The following is a 17,399-nucleotide window of genomic DNA, read 5'->3' as shown; positions in this document are numbered from 1 at the left end:
TAATGTGTTAAAGTTACGTGCTATAGCACCACGATCAGGTTAAATGGGCAGTGAGTCGAATCAAACGGGCCATAACAAAAACAGACGTTTCACACCAAAATGGACATTTTTAAAGGAGGAGGCGCTGGCTGAAGTATTATAGTGGGAGAAGCCAGTATCTCAATTTAGCATGTTAAATATCTGATAACATATTCTAGTCAGTTTATGAGTTCGTACAGTAAATATATTACATACTGGTCCTTCAAATGAAAAACTTACAAAACAATGACTTTGTGTCTCATAACTCCACAATTATAACCCTGCTGACCTTAACCAATCCCTTGTAAAAAAAAAAAAATATATATATATAATAATAAGTCTGAGTCAAAATGTCCTCACGTTGGTTGATTTTCTTTTGTGGGTCAGTGACAAATAAGTGTTGGCAAGATGAGCAATTCAAAAATATCTTTAAAACTATTTAAAGCAGCATCAGCTTTGTTAAAATGTATTTTTGTTGGTTTTATGTCATTTGAAATGACATTTGCACCATTTTTTTTAACCAAAAGTAAGACTGAATGCTCCTGAAAATGTCAAATGGTGTAACCACAAAAGAATGATGAATATTAAATATTTTATCCACCTACAGTGTATTTAAGTGGACTTATACTAATAATTGCTTCATTTTTCAATAAATGAAATGGTCCTTGATCTCCATGATTCCCCAGAATAAACGTAATATGTAGAACAATTGTATTCCATTACCTTTATTTAATATAAAAAGTTATAATGTAAGATCATGCCAAACTAGTTGATATGGTGTTTTATTGACAATTTACTGTTTTTAAGCAAGTTGAATTATTTGGTACAAAGTTTTTATGGTTACACCACTTAGACATTTTTGCCATAATCCTCTAATATATTCTCTCAAACTGGATTAAAAGCAGACATGTGATGCTGGGTCCACAAAAAAAGAATGTGTGCAAGTTATATATTCATAGATTTATTTTCCCTTTAAATTTGACTAAACTACATGGACACAAAAAAGAAACGTCATTGATCCATACACAGGCACGGGCCGAACAACACCCAGACACCCTCCGTGCAGACAAAGCTGTCTATTTCTGTCAGCCACATGCCATCATGAAGTTGTCATTATTGTGAAATGTGAGGGCAACTCTCTCCTGTTACACCTCCAACCACCCACCCCGCCCCCATCCAAACCCCCCACTCCCCACCGTACATTATGCTCATTATATGGGTCGTGAGCTCGAGGGGAGGGTTTGTGCTCTTTAATCAATGAACACGATGACACAGGGTATAAGTCATACTGGTATTCAGTAGCACAAACCATGGCAACAAAAAAAAAAGAAGGAGAAAAAAAAAGCGCACACACATTTACACACAGAGCGAAAGAAGATGAAGATAAAAAACTCTGTGTGGGTTTTGTGTGTTGTGTAAATGTAATGTGTGGCGATCTGGATGCAGCGTGAAATAGGTGGACAAACACTGTGTGCAGTGTGGAGAAGACAGGTGGATGGTCCTGTATGATATGTGTGTGTTCTGCCTCTGTTTCATTTAGTTCTTATACTGTAATTACACGGATGAGACTCACTGCAAGGCTCTTTCCCTCTAGTGCTTTCTTTCTCTCTCTCTCTCGCTCTCTCTCACACTTACTTTCTCTCTCCCTCTCTCTCACACTTACTTTCTCTCTCCCTCTCTCACCCCAAGTCTGTGATTCTATGTATAATTACTTGCATAATTATAGTTCCCTCCATCCTACTGTTTCAGGACGTCTGTTTCTGTCTCTCCGGTATCTCTTGTCTTCCTTTTTCTTGAACACACACACACACACACACACACACACACACACACACACACACACACACACACACAGGCATAATAGTGCTCGCACCCTGTCGATTCTTGCCTCCCTTTCGCCCGGTGGTAAGACTTGTCTTGTCACTCTCTTCTCTCTCGTCTTCATTTGAGGCAGGCCTGTTCTAATATTGGAAAGACAGCAGAGCAGATACAGTGTGTATGAAGAACCCGACGGTTTACTCCTGGGCTGCCGTGCTTCTTCATTATTCATTCAGACATCACAAACTTAAAGAGCTTTAAGGTGTGTCACAGGGAATGAGGGGAAAACAAAATGCTCTATCATTTTTATTTATTTATTTTTTCCTGCTTACTACTTAAAGCTTTCTGAAACTGTGCCGTTATGTGTAAGAATAAAAAGGGAGAGGCACACACACACACACACACACACACACACTAACACTAACGCTGACAGCAGCATTGTAAACCTGCATCTCCTCATGTTTTGAAAGTTTCTTCAGGCTTGCGGATGATGCCGGTGGATACAATTAGTTTGATTGCTTAGCAACTGAACATCACTTTGGAGAGAGGGAACAGAGGGTAAAGCTCAGGTGGAGAATCGAGGTTACACGCTGTTTTTTTTTTCTTCTGAAGAATCTGTTTTTCCCAAAAAACTTCCATGCAAAGTAGCATGCGGTGGATCTTCAGCGCTGCTTTCATGTGTCAATCAGCGGAGTAACACACCACGCTGTGTCTCAGGCTAACTGACAATAAGATTATATCAACACCTCACATAATCCACGCGCACGCAGCCACGCACACACTTGCAGTCATTTACTGCTCGATAGGGTTCAACATTTTAAGCTTTGTGCTGCACTGCAGGTCTACTGTGCAACCAATCGTGACCTACTTTCAGGTATCTGGAGGATTTTCCCAGCTTTATCTGGGCATTTATGCCCTCACCCTGTTTCAACTCATCTTTAACAGCATGCTGCAATGGGGAAGAGGAAATGCAATCTTTTGTGGTCAGAAGAAGTGCTGAATGTTTTAGGGTGAGTGCCAGGAGTCCGGATTAGGCTGGGACATTATGGAAGTCTTTAGGTTTGGGGCTTTGGTCAGTGATGAAATAATGGTTTGTAATAGTTCTTAAGAACCTGCCACTCATGATTATAACACAGACCCTAATGATGGTCAGTTGTGGTCTTTGTCACTGTGCTCTTACCCCCTCTGCTGGAGAGACACAAGACCAGGACCTGATGCTGACAGTGGTGGGACAGACCTGGAGAGTAAAGTAACCCCACATCTCCAGAGAAGGAGTGGGGGGGTATTTATACTGCAGCAGACAACTCCAAAAAGCAAACAGTCAGAACTTCTGCTTTTTGTCTCCAACTTGATCTTTTTTTTTTTTCATATCTTCTTCAGTCACATGGTGGAGCTTGGTGTGTGTGTGTGTGTGTGTGTGTGTGTGTGTGTGTGTGTGTGTGTGTGTGTGTGTGTGTGTGTGTGTGTGTGTGTGTGTCTGTGTAAGGGAGGGCGGGGTCACTTGGGACGCCGGTCTGGGTTGCAGCACATCGGTGAGGCTTTAATTTGGTGTGTGAGGCGAGCTGCGGCGGACTCTCCCAGCAGAGACGGTGCTGTGTTTGTTTTGCGGGTGTGTAAATTAGCGGTAATTCGTTTGCTCAGTAATGACGTGGGAGAGCTAATTAGGGCAGTGTTGATGGGTGCATTAATTAGTCTCTAGTGTGTGATGCTAATGAGACCCTGATTCGAAGTGTGTGTTTGTGTTTGCATGTGCATGAGTGCAAGCCATGTATCTGTAAAGGCCAACAAGTACAGGTCATGCCATGAGATATGTAGTATGAGAGCGTGTTACGACAGGGAGTGTGAGCCTGTGACTCGACATGTGTGCCCTCTGCTTGTATGTGTGTGTGTGCGTGTGTGCATGAAGGACGCAGCAGGTCCATATCTGTGTATAAGAACCCCTTTAATCCTGGTGGCTCCATGATGTCGGCCATGCCTGGCTGAATAGTGATCCCTCCATTCAACCATCGCAGGGCCGACGGGTCTCGGCTCACACATCACACAACCTAACACCGCAGCGAGGAAGCGGGGGTGTGCAGTTGGTCGGTCACACTGCGGTGGGTTCGCCGCTACAGCTGCATCACAATCATAAATTCATCCCAACCTATAAAAACGTCCTGGACACAAAACAGACAACACGGGGAGCCGTAATGGATGAAAGGCTGTTTTATAAGTGTGCTCAGTGACAGGTCCACTTCACAGATAAGAAGGATCCATCTGTGTGTGGTCACAGCGGGGCAGTGCTACTACACTACTCTCTGGCTTCTCTCAGTCAGGATGTGACAAGGTGGCAGCTTGCAGTAAGAATTTATGGCATATTACTGATGTGGCATTCGTCATAGCAGTGGCTGAAAGGCAAGCATAGAGTAGGGGGGGGGGGGGGTTGGCTTTAGAGCTTCACCAGTGATCTATTCTAATCATATTTATTCATGACTATCCCGTTATACATAATCCATTACTATTCCTGTTCAACTTTATCCTCTTCGGTTCGCGCTGTCTGTCGCTTATTTCTTCACCTCCTCTGCTTTCTCTTGTACGACTGGAGGGGAGAGGAGAAAAAAAAAACACATTTAAATCAGCATGAGAGAGACCAGTAGATGTGTAGTAGATGCTTAAAGAAAAACAGCACTTGGTGAGTGCTTGGTGATTAATATTCAGTAAGAGCAGCTAAAAATGTTCAACTTAAAGTTTCACAACAAGAGATGTGGAATGTATGAGAAGAGGGAGATTTGTCATGCAAAGCTTTATTGAGGACTGTCAGAGAGCGACCTGCCATGCTCCTGCTTTCACTTTGGGACTACTAGTGCTGTTTTGAACTGAATTTAAAGTTGCATACCTCGAACCTCCAGCCTGCACTCCACGAGGTCTTCCCCGAGATCGTTGACAGCCTTGCAGGAGTACCTGCCTCCGTCAAACATGCCCGGCTTGCGGATATTCAGAGTCAACACTCCCTGGTTGTTCTGCATCAGAAACTTGGGGTCTTCACCGATTATCATATTGTTCTTCATCCAAATGATCTTTGGCTGAGGAACAACGTGTTTGAAGAGGAGGAGGCAAATTTGGCGGGGTGGAGGACGAGAGAGGAGAGGAGGAGGAGGAGGAGGGAGTGTATAAACAGAGCGAGTGATGTTGGGAGGGTGGGAGAGCAGAGGGAGAAAGGGAGGAGGGAGAGGTGAAATTAGGTCAGCATTTCGGCTTGACAAATCTTTGCCGATTCGCAGGGATAAAAAAAAAAAAAAAGTGTGTTCAAAGATCTTCCTGCTCCACCTCTTGTTCTAGCTTCAGACATAAAAATACACTCCTGCTGCAGAGGCATAAAAACCCAGTGTCTGTTCTACACTCACTGTTTGACGCTCAAACTTTAAACACAAAGCATGAAATCGACGACGTACCCTTGCAGCTCGGCTACCAGGGGCCATCCCAGGTAAAGTATATGCAGGATGGGTGGTGATGTAGCACTGTAGTGTGTATAGTTTAGTCATTTGCAAGATACAGATTGCCTATATCACACAGTGTTTCTCTTATTTTGCCCTGTGCTTACATGATAAGTTTATAATATTTACTAAATAGAAAGTAAATATTCTATATTACAATGTTCCAGATATTATTTTCAATATAGTTTGCAAGTTGTTGGGGTTTCTTTTCAGTATTTTCATTAAAATGTCCTGTTATCCTTTCTAATATCCATAAATTTGCAGCAAGCATCTTGTTCCTTTTCAATCCCATTTTCAGAGGAAATAAGTGTGATTATAAATGAATAAACTGAGCTACTTCACACAGAAATTGTTTCACTGACACTCGACACAGGTGTACGGTAAAGGTGTAAGTACCTTAGGGAAACCGCGGACGGCACAGCTGATGGCTGTTGTGTAACCTGCAATCACACTTCTGTCCACCAGGGGCGCTGTGAATTTAGGGGAACTGGTTGGGTCCCTCTCTCTGAAGGGTGTGGGGCTGAAGTCCAAATCTGGACAGGAGGAAAAAAGTGTTAAATGTCTCAGTTGATTTTATTTTTTACTTTGAGAATGTGCTGACATTAAGGTGCAAACATGTCACATTATAATAGCCTTCATCATGGCGGTCGAGGAGTTTCTGGTTTCTCTGTATAAGGGTATATGATGATGAAAGAATGTGTTGCCTTTGTACTGAAAAAATGGATATTCATTATATTTACCCACTGTGGTAGGTTAAGATGAAAGATTTTATTTTCATATTTATATGTTTGGTGTTGAAGTCATTATTATTTTCTCTTGTATATTTCTATCCACTAACAGTAATCATATTTTGTGAATAATACATTTTAAGGAAAGGATGATGATAATGTTTTTGGTATACTTATATAAAGAAACTGCAACAAGCCTCAGACACCGCTGTGATGAAGGCAAAATAGCAACAAAAAAAAGAATAATTTGGGAAGTTTGCAAAAAGTGAAAAAAAAAACTTAGTCTACTGAAATGCTTAATTAGTTACTAGAATAACTTTTAGCTGCTTTGGGGTTGTTTTGCTCGCTGTAATTATTCCTCCTGTTCACACTGACCATAAAATGGTCCCCTCTAAATTCGTTTACTATGTAAGTGTTCTCATTTTAAGCAAATATGCATTTAAAGGTTTATCTAAAGACAATATTAAAGTTCAGCTGAGTTAGACAAATAAAGCGAATATCTTTCACAGTTATTAGGAGGACTGTGGATTTTGTCTCCCATAACTTACATTAAAAACACATTATTACGGGATTTTCTAATAGCCACTATAAACAGGAGGAATGATTACAGCAAGAAAAAAAAACATGCATAAATGATCATATGGACACCTGACTGTTGATTTAGGACTGACTTGAAAAACTGTCAACCTCTCCTTTAATATCCATCCCACATCCTGTTAAACTAGCTAATTGATTCAATTCGCAGATTGGAATTATCGAGTGAGGAAGCAGATTTTTTGTGTTATCCAGAGGTCAGTGTGTACTGTACTATGATCCACAATCCTCACATTTTTATAGGCCAGACTGCTGTTGGAAACACAAAAGAGATTGGCTGGTTGGCTGCCAAATTTTCTGGTAGAGTAAGCAAAAGGCAACAACACAGAAACAGTGGCAGCATTTGGCTGGTGGCAGGTGTTAATTTCCCAGCCTAGCTGCTCTCCTAATCCATTGCCAGTATTAAATATTATTTAACACTCTGTCAAAGTAATAATTCTGTTGAGGATAATCAGTATGAATTCATTTTCTCAGTTTACTCATTTAATTTCGTAAATGATCAACTGTAAGTATTCAGATGTTATTAATGAGTTATATAGTAACAAAATCATATTATATATCATGTATTTATTTGGTCATGTTTGCATGTGCAATGTTAACAGCCTGCCTGATACTTTCCTCTTGTCAGTATTGCACTCATAATGTACCATAATGCTTGTTGTAGCTGAATACAATGTGGCCTGCAGCTCAGCATGCGTTAGATGTTCCCTGGCATCAAAAGCAATGCTATCTCGTTACAGAGAGCGGTGCTCTGCGGGGATTTCATTACCTGTTTTGGTAATGGTTGCCGTGTTCTTGCTGACGCCAGCCGCATCGCTGAGGCCGCAGATGTTTTCACTGAACACTCGAAAGGAATACTCGTTCCCCATGACCAGGTCAGACGCAGTGCAGCTGGGCCTACGGTTGTGCTCATAGACCGTGAACCACTCCTGATGCGAGAGAGAGAGATAGAGAGAGAGAGAGAAAGAGAGAGAGAGAGAGAGGGGAAGCAGAGGTTCAAAGAGGCTTAAAGCTGAGGTTGAGATCCAACATCCGCGTTCTTCTAGTCCATCTTCCTGTTGATTCATACAACATAATGACCGTGACAGTATAGTGAGGCTTTGAAGTTATGTGAAGAATCTCTGAGCAGTCACTGCTAGAAACATCAAGGGTCAACTGGACAGTGATAGATCTTGGAAAGCAGTAAATATGTAATGCTTTTAAACAAGACTTACTCCACTTTCTGCCCATCTTTGTCATGATGTAGGAAACAGTTTGCTTCATTCTCAAATCGCCCTAGAGAGCAGTTTTCATCAATTCAATGGCAACTGAATGATATTTTCACTGTACGCCAGTGACCATAAGGTTGCACAACCAAGATTAACCCAGATGAGCTGTCATTGCTTTAGCTGGAAAATGTGGAAAGTTACAGATTGCAGGTCTAACCCAACCATTTTTGACAAATCTACAGTGTATAATCACAGCAGGTCTGTTCCAATGGGTGCATTCCCTAAAATGTTAGTTTGATCATCAGTAAACTATGCTTTTGTTGTCTGCTTCGTTAATGTACTGAAGAAGCCTTCTGGATGAGAGTCTCCAACGTCTTCAAGAATCTACAACAAGTCCAGTTGCTCTTTTTTTTTGGATTACCGTGAAAATGGATGACTGACAAACTTCACAGTCTTCTTCGCTGATGCAAATGAAGGAAACAAGCAACTATTCATGTCACCAAACCATCTTGAAAAGTTATGTGAGAAAGCAACGACACCAAAGACGTGGATGAAGGTAAGGCAGTTTGCTGACGTCGCTTTCGAGTAGCTAAACTTGCTAAAATGATGTAGCTGAGAAACTGGGAATAAATGGAACGATGTTAACTCTGCAGAGAGTTTAGGACCAATTCCTTCAAACTTTTTCAAAAAACGAGAGGCCTAGGTAATCGGATCATGACACAACCATATTAATGAGTTTATTCAGCAGATCTCAAACTAAAAATGATTTAAAAAGTCTGTTCCTGAATCACTTTACAAAGCTGTACAATTTCACTAAAGTTCAAGAATAGTTCAGACCTCCAATATGGCTGCGAGCGAGTTACATCACCTGAACCCCTGCTGTGCACACATATACACCTCCCGCTATGCGTACCTTGGTCTTCAGGTCAGACTTCTGAATAGTGTAGCCGATAATCTCACAGTTGCCGTCGTCTTTGGGCGGCTTCCACTCCAGCGCAGCGTTGAAACCCCAGATATCTGTGACAAGCACAGCGATGGGAGGACCGGGCTTGTCTGTCAGGTTTGTGAGAAGAGGAGACAGAACAAGATAGAGTTGAAGGATTCTGTGTTAAAAACTGTGAACAAGACAGACTCGTCAGACAATCGCTCAAGTGTCTCGCACAGGTGTAGCTAGGTTGAGATAACTAACTACTCTTCCCTGCCTGGCTAGACATGCAGGCAAGCTTTAAGAGGCAGAGGTAGATTGATAACCAGATCTGGAGCAGGGAAGTCCCACCGAGAGAAAGAAATCAACCCTCGCAGGCAGCAGAGATTTGGAAAAGATTGACATATTAGCAAAGCAAAAGACAAAAGGCACAGAGAGAGGCAGTGATAGCTGCATACATTACGAGAAAAAACTGTGTTGGCATAGAACTGACAAACTGAGAAATAGTATGCTTTGCCTGACTGGATCACAGAGAAGAAGAATCCCTTTGTGTGGCCTGACAGTGCAGTACAGAAACTCTGTACAACATTGTAATGTATTCGTCACTAACCTCTTCCTCCCCCACCCCCCTATCATACAGCCATTTTAAGGGGGAGCTGAGGATCTTTAGGGAGCGATAGCAGCTCAACCATATATGACACATAGAAATGGTTTACATCATCTGAAAGCTGGGAACCTAGAGAGTAATTTGACATGAAGCTCAGCACTGTGTGTCAAGTTTGTCTAGTAATAAATCTGTAATAAATATTGTGTTTTAGTTAGGCGCCTATTAAATCTATCTTGAACGTTTAGAGTGTATAATGAATAATATGATGGATGTGATGGCCATTCCCACGCTCAATTACGTCTCATAAGTTGTTACTTCTATTTGGTCAAAAATCCCTCCAAAAATCCACTTAAAGACATTAAGACCTTGAGGAACACCATAAAAAAATCATGCTGTGATTTGTTATCAAGAACTTTTGACATTTGAAGATTTATGTAAGAAATCACCTTATTGTCCTCTGAAAATCCTCTGTCTTTACTTTGTGGTTGTAAAGTTTCACGAGGCTGTGATTATAATAAGTCATTTTATAGAGTGAGGTCAAGCTTAGGGGGAAAAAAATCATCTCACTACAATGAAATGGCTACTATGGGAACTAACATCATCACACATGAAAACAGTTGGGCTCATTGAATCCACAAGAGTCTCCAGCTTTCCAGTCATACCCAATTTATTCAATTCCAAGACTGTTTAGGGACCCCAGTATGCAGAAATATTCAAATACACCATTTTCAGAATAGGCGAAAATAATAAAGTTATACTGCATGCATAAAGCATGGTTTTGCCTAAAACAGCATGGGATTAGCATAAAGTGGGTATGTCTGTAAAGGGGAGACTCGTGAACACATTTTCATTCAGATATCTTGAGGTGAGAAGTCAAGGGAAACTTTTGAAAATGGCCATGACAGTTTTTCCCCTCGCCAAAATGTAGCCCAACTGTGGAGCATTGTTTAACAGCCTCCCCAACAAGCTAACATGACAGTGTTGGTATAAATGGATGCCTTAGGTCGTGTAGTTTCACATGATATCAGGGTCTTCTCTGTAGCTTTAAAACTGAGCACGCCACAGCTTCTGAAAGACAGTAATGTAAGCAGAGGACACCGGCATTCTGCATGCTCTTCTCTGCGGAGTACAGTACAAACAGTGAGCAGCGCTACTGTTTTTGCCTGTTAATCCCTGCTGTACTGTCTCCTGCTCGAACAGTGTAGTGACAGATCAGCTGAGGGGTGGCGGGGTGGAGGGGAAGGGGGGCTGATCAAGGAGAGCTGCAGCTTCTCATTAACTCAACCTTCTCAGCAGGGGAAGTGACAGAGTAGCCCTCAAAATCCAAACCTAATCCCAGTCTACACGCAAATAATCCAAGCAGAGCCCCGCCAAATAATCCACTCCGGCACTCTGACCCGGGAAGACGAGCCGTAAGATGTGGAATGAGCTGGCGGCCGCAGTGGCAGTGCAGGAGCCAGGATTATGCGAGAGAGGAATTGTCGCTTTGATGATTTGCTACTTTGAGTCACAGATCCCTGGGAGTATGAAATTAGGAATTATCATCAAATTTGGAAAAAAAAAAACCTCTTGACATGTCACAGATTTGGGCTAAAGCCATCATCCCCTTCCAAACAGGTTATTAAGCATGTACCTTGTGAAGTATGAACCACGCACCGTGTCCTAATCTTAACGAGAGAACATGCAACCGGAGTGATGGAGGTACTAACCTACAATCTGAATGTGTATGTCAGCGCTGTCCGACATGTTCTCAATCTGAACGGACAGCGTGTACTTCCCAGAGTGCTCTCTCTCTGTGGTGCGGATGAAGAGGATGGTGTCCACATCGCTGGTACGAATTCCCACTGATTTGTCCTCCAGCAACACGCCGTCTTTGTACCAGGTCACGATTGGACGAGGCTTACCCTGCAGTGAGAGTGATGGAAAGGAATCAAAAGGGGAAACAGCCTTTAAAGGAATTTGTTAAATAACGGAATAACTTGAAGGAGTGAAAAAAAGATGTGATTTTTCTGTTTTCTTGAGGTAAATGTATGTGAAAATGCTCTCTGCAAGTCAAAACCCGAGGGTTCAGCCTTCTTTGAGCACTCTGTTTGCAAAGTTAACTCTACGTCCTCCTCAGATGACATCAGATTATTTGCACATGTCTACAAACGGCCGTTGTTGGTAGTCTCTGTTGCTAAAGTTGTTGGTTAGGTGGTTGTTGTTGGTGAAGTTGCTCTGTGGATTGTTCGAGTTGTCCACACACATTTTTCAGCCTGGGGCTTAAACATGTTTATATTCTGAGTAAAGAACAAGTAAAATAAGTGAAATCCTACTGCTATTGTTTGTTTACCAATCAGAACAGAGTTGACTCATCAGGAGGGGGGCCTTAAAGAGACAGGAGCTAAAACGTCTTGTTTCAGACAGAGGCTGAACTAAGGGGCTGCAGAAAGGGCCAGTATAAGATAAATACCCTGCGAGCATATCCATGTGGGCCTCCCATGGGTTAAATGCGGGCTATGTGGGTACTGAGTGGGCTTGGGCTTGAACTGGGCAAATTTTGCGGCTCTCATGTGGTTTCAGTAACATGGGCCTCACATGTGAAGCCCACGTGGGCTGACTGTATGAACCCCAAAAGGGATGTACGTGGGTTAAGCGGGCATGGGCATAAACAGGGCAAATTGTATGGGCCCCATATTGTTTCAGAAACATAGGCCCCACACGTGTTACTCACCCAGTTGGGCCCCGCCTGAAACCCAGTCAGGACCCACTTAAAGCCCATATGGGCAAACACAGGTGGGGTCACCATGGAAACTGCAGACAAACCCACATGGGACCCATATTGCAGCCCAAACTTAAACCTTATGGGGTTGAACTGTAAATCATGCAAAGATATTCCATTAGAGCCCCAGAATATAAATATATACCTAGAAATGTGCAGGATACTTTTTGTCCCCTTCAATGTCATTTTTTCGCAAGTACATTTCTGAACATGTGTGGCGGTTTTTTGCTGTCTGCAACAGGAAAAGCATCTCATGTTTTGTGGCACTCCTATTTGAGTTAACATGTCTCAACTTTAGTTACACCTTCCAGTGTGAAACCAGCCGTTGGAACCGACTCTGTCCACCTCTAGGATAAGATGACAGAACTTTGGGTGCTCTTTTCTCCCAGGAGAACATCATGAAGCCACGTCTCCTGTCTCAGAACAGGCTTTTCATCTGCTTCTTCAAAAGCAGGCAGAGCAAAGGCTCACTTCTTCTTGTCTCCTTGTCTATTTTTATTTGTAACAATGGCTTCCACCTTTGCTACTTTACGGTTAGCTCCTTTTTTTTACCAATGCCATGATTTGCAAGTTTCTGTCAAACTCTGTAATCCTAACGGTGCACTTTGAGCTCTTGCTCTCTTTGTTACTAGCAAAGTTTGCAGATCTTATTACCATTTCAGAAGAAGAGATAATGCCCCATGAGATTGCAGCCATAGGAATATCTTTAGCTTGAGCATTTATTTAGTTAGTTTCACTATCAAATTGCATTTGGGCATGTACGGAAAACTGTGGGAAACCATAAATTTAAATAGGCTAATCACCTGTTCTAAATCTGAGTCTCTAAATCTAGAGTTTCTACTTAAATTAAATCACTGAAGTGTTCACTTAACCTCCCTCCCTCTCTCTCTCTCCCTCCCCCTCTCTCTCTCTCTCTGCAATGACCTATTTTATGTAGTTCATGGAGTGACTTTTTAAGCTCCTTGTATTATCCATGCTCGTACTAACCTGGAAGGGGATGACCATGTTCACCTTATCGCCCACAACCCGGATGACTTTAGTTCTCAGCTGGCGAGGCAGGCGGATTTTTGGATGTTCTGAGTGGTGAACACACATGAAAGACAGAAGGAGGAGATATGTCAACTTCGAGAGAGAGTGGGCGGTGTGGGGGAGTGTGGATATGTTAAATGTACAGCATTCACATTTAGTAGGGTTATGCGTATGTTCATGTGTGTCTGCCAAAAAAATAAATTGTTGGAATATGAGAATACACAGTGGAATTATTCCCTCTTACAGTAAAAGCTGTATGTGGTTAAGAAATTATCCATCAGAGGGTTTACAGTAATTTTAGAACAGCTAAAGAGCCAATGTGAGGTTTGAAAATTAGTTGTTTTTTTCTGCCAGTAAGAAAACAGTACAGTAATGTGCCAAAACAAGGTCTCTCTTACATCTTTAATATTTAAATTAGCATATTGGGGTTAATAACAGATTTTGCTCCCAACACGAGCACAGTGGTCCATTTTAAAATATGACCTATCTGTTTAAAATAATGTGTCTCTGACCCATGATCTCTCTGATAGTAACAGCCTGGGAGAGAGTGGCGGGGGGGCTGCGTCCAGCGATGTTGACAGCCACAACCCTGAACAGCATCTTCTCCCCTACTGGAAGACCCTTCACCCTGTAATTGCTCTTTTCCACCAGTGTCGCATTAGCCTGCACCCACTGGTCACCTGAGGAGATGAGCAGAGACAAGATGATGAACAAGAGTTGACAGAAGAAGAGACTGAAGAACAAGCGAGGAAGTTGTTCGACAATTTGGGAAATACACTAATTTATTTTTCTTGCTGCGAGTTAGATCAGTAGCACTCTCAAGTTGTAGTTGTGGTTTTAGACAATTTGTGGTTTTATGGAGGGTTAGGTACCAGACTATTTCTTGGCTGGAAGCGGTGACTTCCTGAAGAGTCAAAGAAGTCACTGCATCCAGCCAAGAAATTTGTCCACACTTGTCATTTTAACGCCTCGGTTTTTATAAGGAATAAACAAAATATATAATTTTAATTAGTGAGCTGTTGCTAGTAGGTCTATTTTGTTACTTTTAAATAGAGCCAGGCTAGCTATTTCCTCCCGTTTCCAGTCTTTATGCTAAGCTATGCTAAGCTAATCCGTGGTATTGATCTTCTCATATAACTTTCAGCAAAAAAAGTGAATAAGCAAACATCCCAAAATGTCCTGTGGCTTATTGAAAATCTATAAAACACTGATTAATTGGTTGGTAGAAAATATATAGTTATAAACCGGCCAATGTGTTGCGTATATTTACTTCCTTCTTTGCAGTATTCAATGATGTAACCGTCAATGCCGCCTGCTCCGACTTTCTCTGGAGGACGCCACTTGAGTGCACAGGTACTGTCTGTCACATCATCCACTATGAGACGAGTGGGCTCGCTGGTGGGGGCTGAGAGAGACAGGAGCTAATTAATACGTTAATACCCAGTGTAAATGGGAAAGGAGGTAGGTTAAGCTGCCTCAAAATGAGCATTGTATGAAAAGCCTCTGTTAATTAACCATTCTGCTAATGACAAAGGGCAACGCACCAATGGGCATGAAGGGCTTTGAGCTTGCACTTGGCTGAGAGACGCCAATGCCGTTGACCGCAAACACTCTCATCTCATAAAGTACACCTTCTATCATCTTCTTAGCCTCGTACGTGGTGGACTCAAAAACATCAAAGTTTAGCTTGGTCCATCTGGATGAGCCAACCTTCTTCCTCTCCATCAGATACCCTGGAGGAGGAAGCCATGCAAGCATAGGGAGAAGTCATTAAAAATGGCTCGGTGTTCATCGGAGAGGAGTTCAAAAACATTGCAATATGAAAAACAGTGTGGATTGTTAACTGTGGTTTTCTCTGGGGAGGGAGACATCAGATGTGAGCATTAGATGCTGTGTGTTGCAGGGATACCTTTAACTGGAACTCCACCGTCAATAGCAGGAGGGTCCCATGTGATTGTGCTGCTGTCCTCGCCAACTGATATGCATTTGACATTCTCAGGAGGGTTGGGCACATCTGGAGAGGCCGGTTACAGTTGGAAATGGAGGGAGATGAAAGATTTTTATATAAAAAGATGGAGAAATTAGAGAAGCCATGGCTTTGAGAGAGTGTGAAGAAATTAGATTTTTAAGGCACTACAGTAAATTAATAAACATGCAGATGAGATTTGCAGAGTTGATGCTGAATGAAAAACAGAACATCTGGTAAAACATATTTATATAATACTTTCAAATCTTATTTTCATAGCTTTTCTTTGACCCACATTAAATTATTTAGATGTTGTTCATAGCCATGTCTGTGAAAAATTGTGTATACTTCAAACCACATGCTGAGAAATACTTTTTCAAAGAATGCTGTAATGTTTTAGATCTGAAATCAGTTTTTTAAATCCTTCCAGACACTTTTTTTTTCATTCATTTTTTATACTTACAGAAAATCCCACCTGGAGTAGAGACATAGAAATTGCTGGAAATCCATCATATAACAGGTCTGCTTTTTTCAGTATCAAAGTTACAGTATGGTGTCATGATTACGCTTGGTAATTTCCACTTCTTCAAACATCTGCATTATTGCTCAACAAGATCCTAACTTTGACAAAAATGAAAGCAGACTCTGACAGATTGTTTAGCTCTAACAGTTAATATAAAACTTTATAATCAATCACTCATTTGAAGGTCTAAAAACATAAAAATTCATTATGATTGGACACACAGATACATGCAAAAACACCGGTATGGACCTAAAATTCAGCTAATATAGGTTTCTTTTTAAATGGCACAGACAGTTACAATGTTATACGCTTTTTTCACTAATTTCTGGGAATATTTTCTGAACACTTATCAATCTCAGTTCACAAGCCAAGGTCCCCGAAGCTCTCAGCCAGTCAGGAGAAATAGCAGGCGAACAACAAAATAAAAGAAAATGAGAGGTGAAAGAGACGAAAGCGAGAAAAAGTCACTGACCCACAATTTTGACAAAGAGTTCAGCCTTGTCTTCTCCAGCAGGGTTGTTCACGGTGATGGAGTAATGGCCCTCGTCTCCTTTCTCCGCCCCCTCAATAACAAAGCTGCTCAGGGTCTTCCTCGTCTCCACACGGACCCTTCCCTCCGTCTCAGACAACACCTACCACACAGGGCAGGACCGACCGATAGAGACAGACACAACAGAAGATATTGTTGAGGAGAACGGTGTTGCATGACGAAGGCACAGCTGCCACAATGACTGGTTATTCAACCTTCCCACTCTAGTTCATGTTTCATTCTTCTTTTGTGCCGTTCGGTGACTAACGGCTGGATGCTCTGATTGACGCACAAAGGTAGGAAATATCTGACATTGTGTTTGAGTGTGTATGAGGTGAATGGTGAGTATTACTGTCTCCTCACATTGTCTCCTCTCATCCAGCACACAGTGGGGGCTGGATCTCCTGTGATCTCCACGTCAAGGCGAAGTTTGTTTCCAGCCACAACGGTAATGGTGTTCTTGCTGCCGGTGCCACTGGTGTCCAGGTGGATTTTGGGAGGCTCTTATATTCACAACATCAGAGAGGAAGAGGAGGAGAAAGAGAAAAGTGTAGCAGTCAGTCAGGTTAAAGACTCCAGCGTGGTTATTTTTGCATCAAAGTTTCTGGTGGATGATAGTCCCGATAGTCAACATCTTAAATTTAATCATTTTGCAACTTTTGCATTTGAAGCAATATCATGTTAAATTGGGTCATGCAAAACAAGCAAGTTAAAGCATGTGTCTGCTACTAGGTTCATTTTTGTAACACTACTAGTATTTTCAACATTTAAGTAGGAAGATGTTTCTGTGACCACTAACTGTGTGACTTAACTTGTTAAAGAGGGGCAGCAGTCATCTCATGCACGGATCATCAAATTTTAGAGAGGTACTTTAAAAAGCAATTAAAGAGCTGCTAAAAATCTTGTTTTTGCTAACTTCGAGTGGTTTAATGTCTCACTTTGCTGCAGTGATTTAAAACTACTCTCGGGTGTGCCAGTGCATCGTGACATCACTGTTGGGGATGGTCACTAATGCAACAAAGCACAGCACCCATCAGCGATGCTGGATGTGGTGCAACAGACTGGAAATGTCTATCCAGACAGGACAGTGAAACCCTGCTTTCAAATGAAAAAGCTGGCAATGTTTTGTTTTTGTTTTTTATTGCCAACAAATCTCATGTGCGAAGCCAAGCCAACAATAAACTGAGCCTGTTTGTACTGAAGTTCTTTGAGAAATTAAC

At 41.9% G+C, this 17,399-nt stretch overlaps 1 protein-coding gene across 1 annotated transcript in view; it reads right to left on the bottom strand.

Annotated features, from left to right (window-relative positions):
* Positions 1-4,379: 4,379 nt before the first annotated feature.
* The window catches only part of mybpc2a (myosin binding protein Ca), a 33,133-nt gene continuing 20,113 nt past the window's right edge, over positions 4,380-17,399 (bottom strand). Inside the window, exons 14-26 of the mRNA XM_062438233.1 lie at positions 16,543-16,682; positions 16,123-16,282; positions 15,071-15,175; positions 14,706-14,894; positions 14,432-14,566; positions 13,674-13,841; positions 13,120-13,208; positions 11,081-11,276; positions 8,753-8,892; positions 7,401-7,560; positions 5,706-5,842; positions 4,712-4,898; positions 4,380-4,414 (exon numbers count right to left, since the gene is read on the bottom strand). Of these exons, the coding sequence (XP_062294217.1) occupies positions 4,380-4,414; positions 4,712-4,898; positions 5,706-5,842; positions 7,401-7,560; positions 8,753-8,892; positions 11,081-11,276; positions 13,120-13,208; positions 13,674-13,841; positions 14,432-14,566; positions 14,706-14,894; positions 15,071-15,175; positions 16,123-16,282; positions 16,543-16,682 (1,841 nt within the window). The remainder of the gene's footprint in view (positions 4,415-4,711; positions 4,899-5,705; positions 5,843-7,400; positions 7,561-8,752; positions 8,893-11,080; positions 11,277-13,119; positions 13,209-13,673; positions 13,842-14,431; positions 14,567-14,705; positions 14,895-15,070; positions 15,176-16,122; positions 16,283-16,542; positions 16,683-17,399) is intronic.

The sequence above is a fragment of the Scomber scombrus genome, chromosome 18, assembly GCF_963691925.1.
Source record: "Scomber scombrus chromosome 18, fScoSco1.1, whole genome shotgun sequence".
Lineage (NCBI taxonomy): Eukaryota > Metazoa > Chordata > Actinopteri > Scombriformes > Scombridae > Scomber > Scomber scombrus.
The sequence above is the reverse complement of the archived record's forward strand: the minus strand, read 5'-3'. Positions and strand labels throughout refer to the sequence as shown.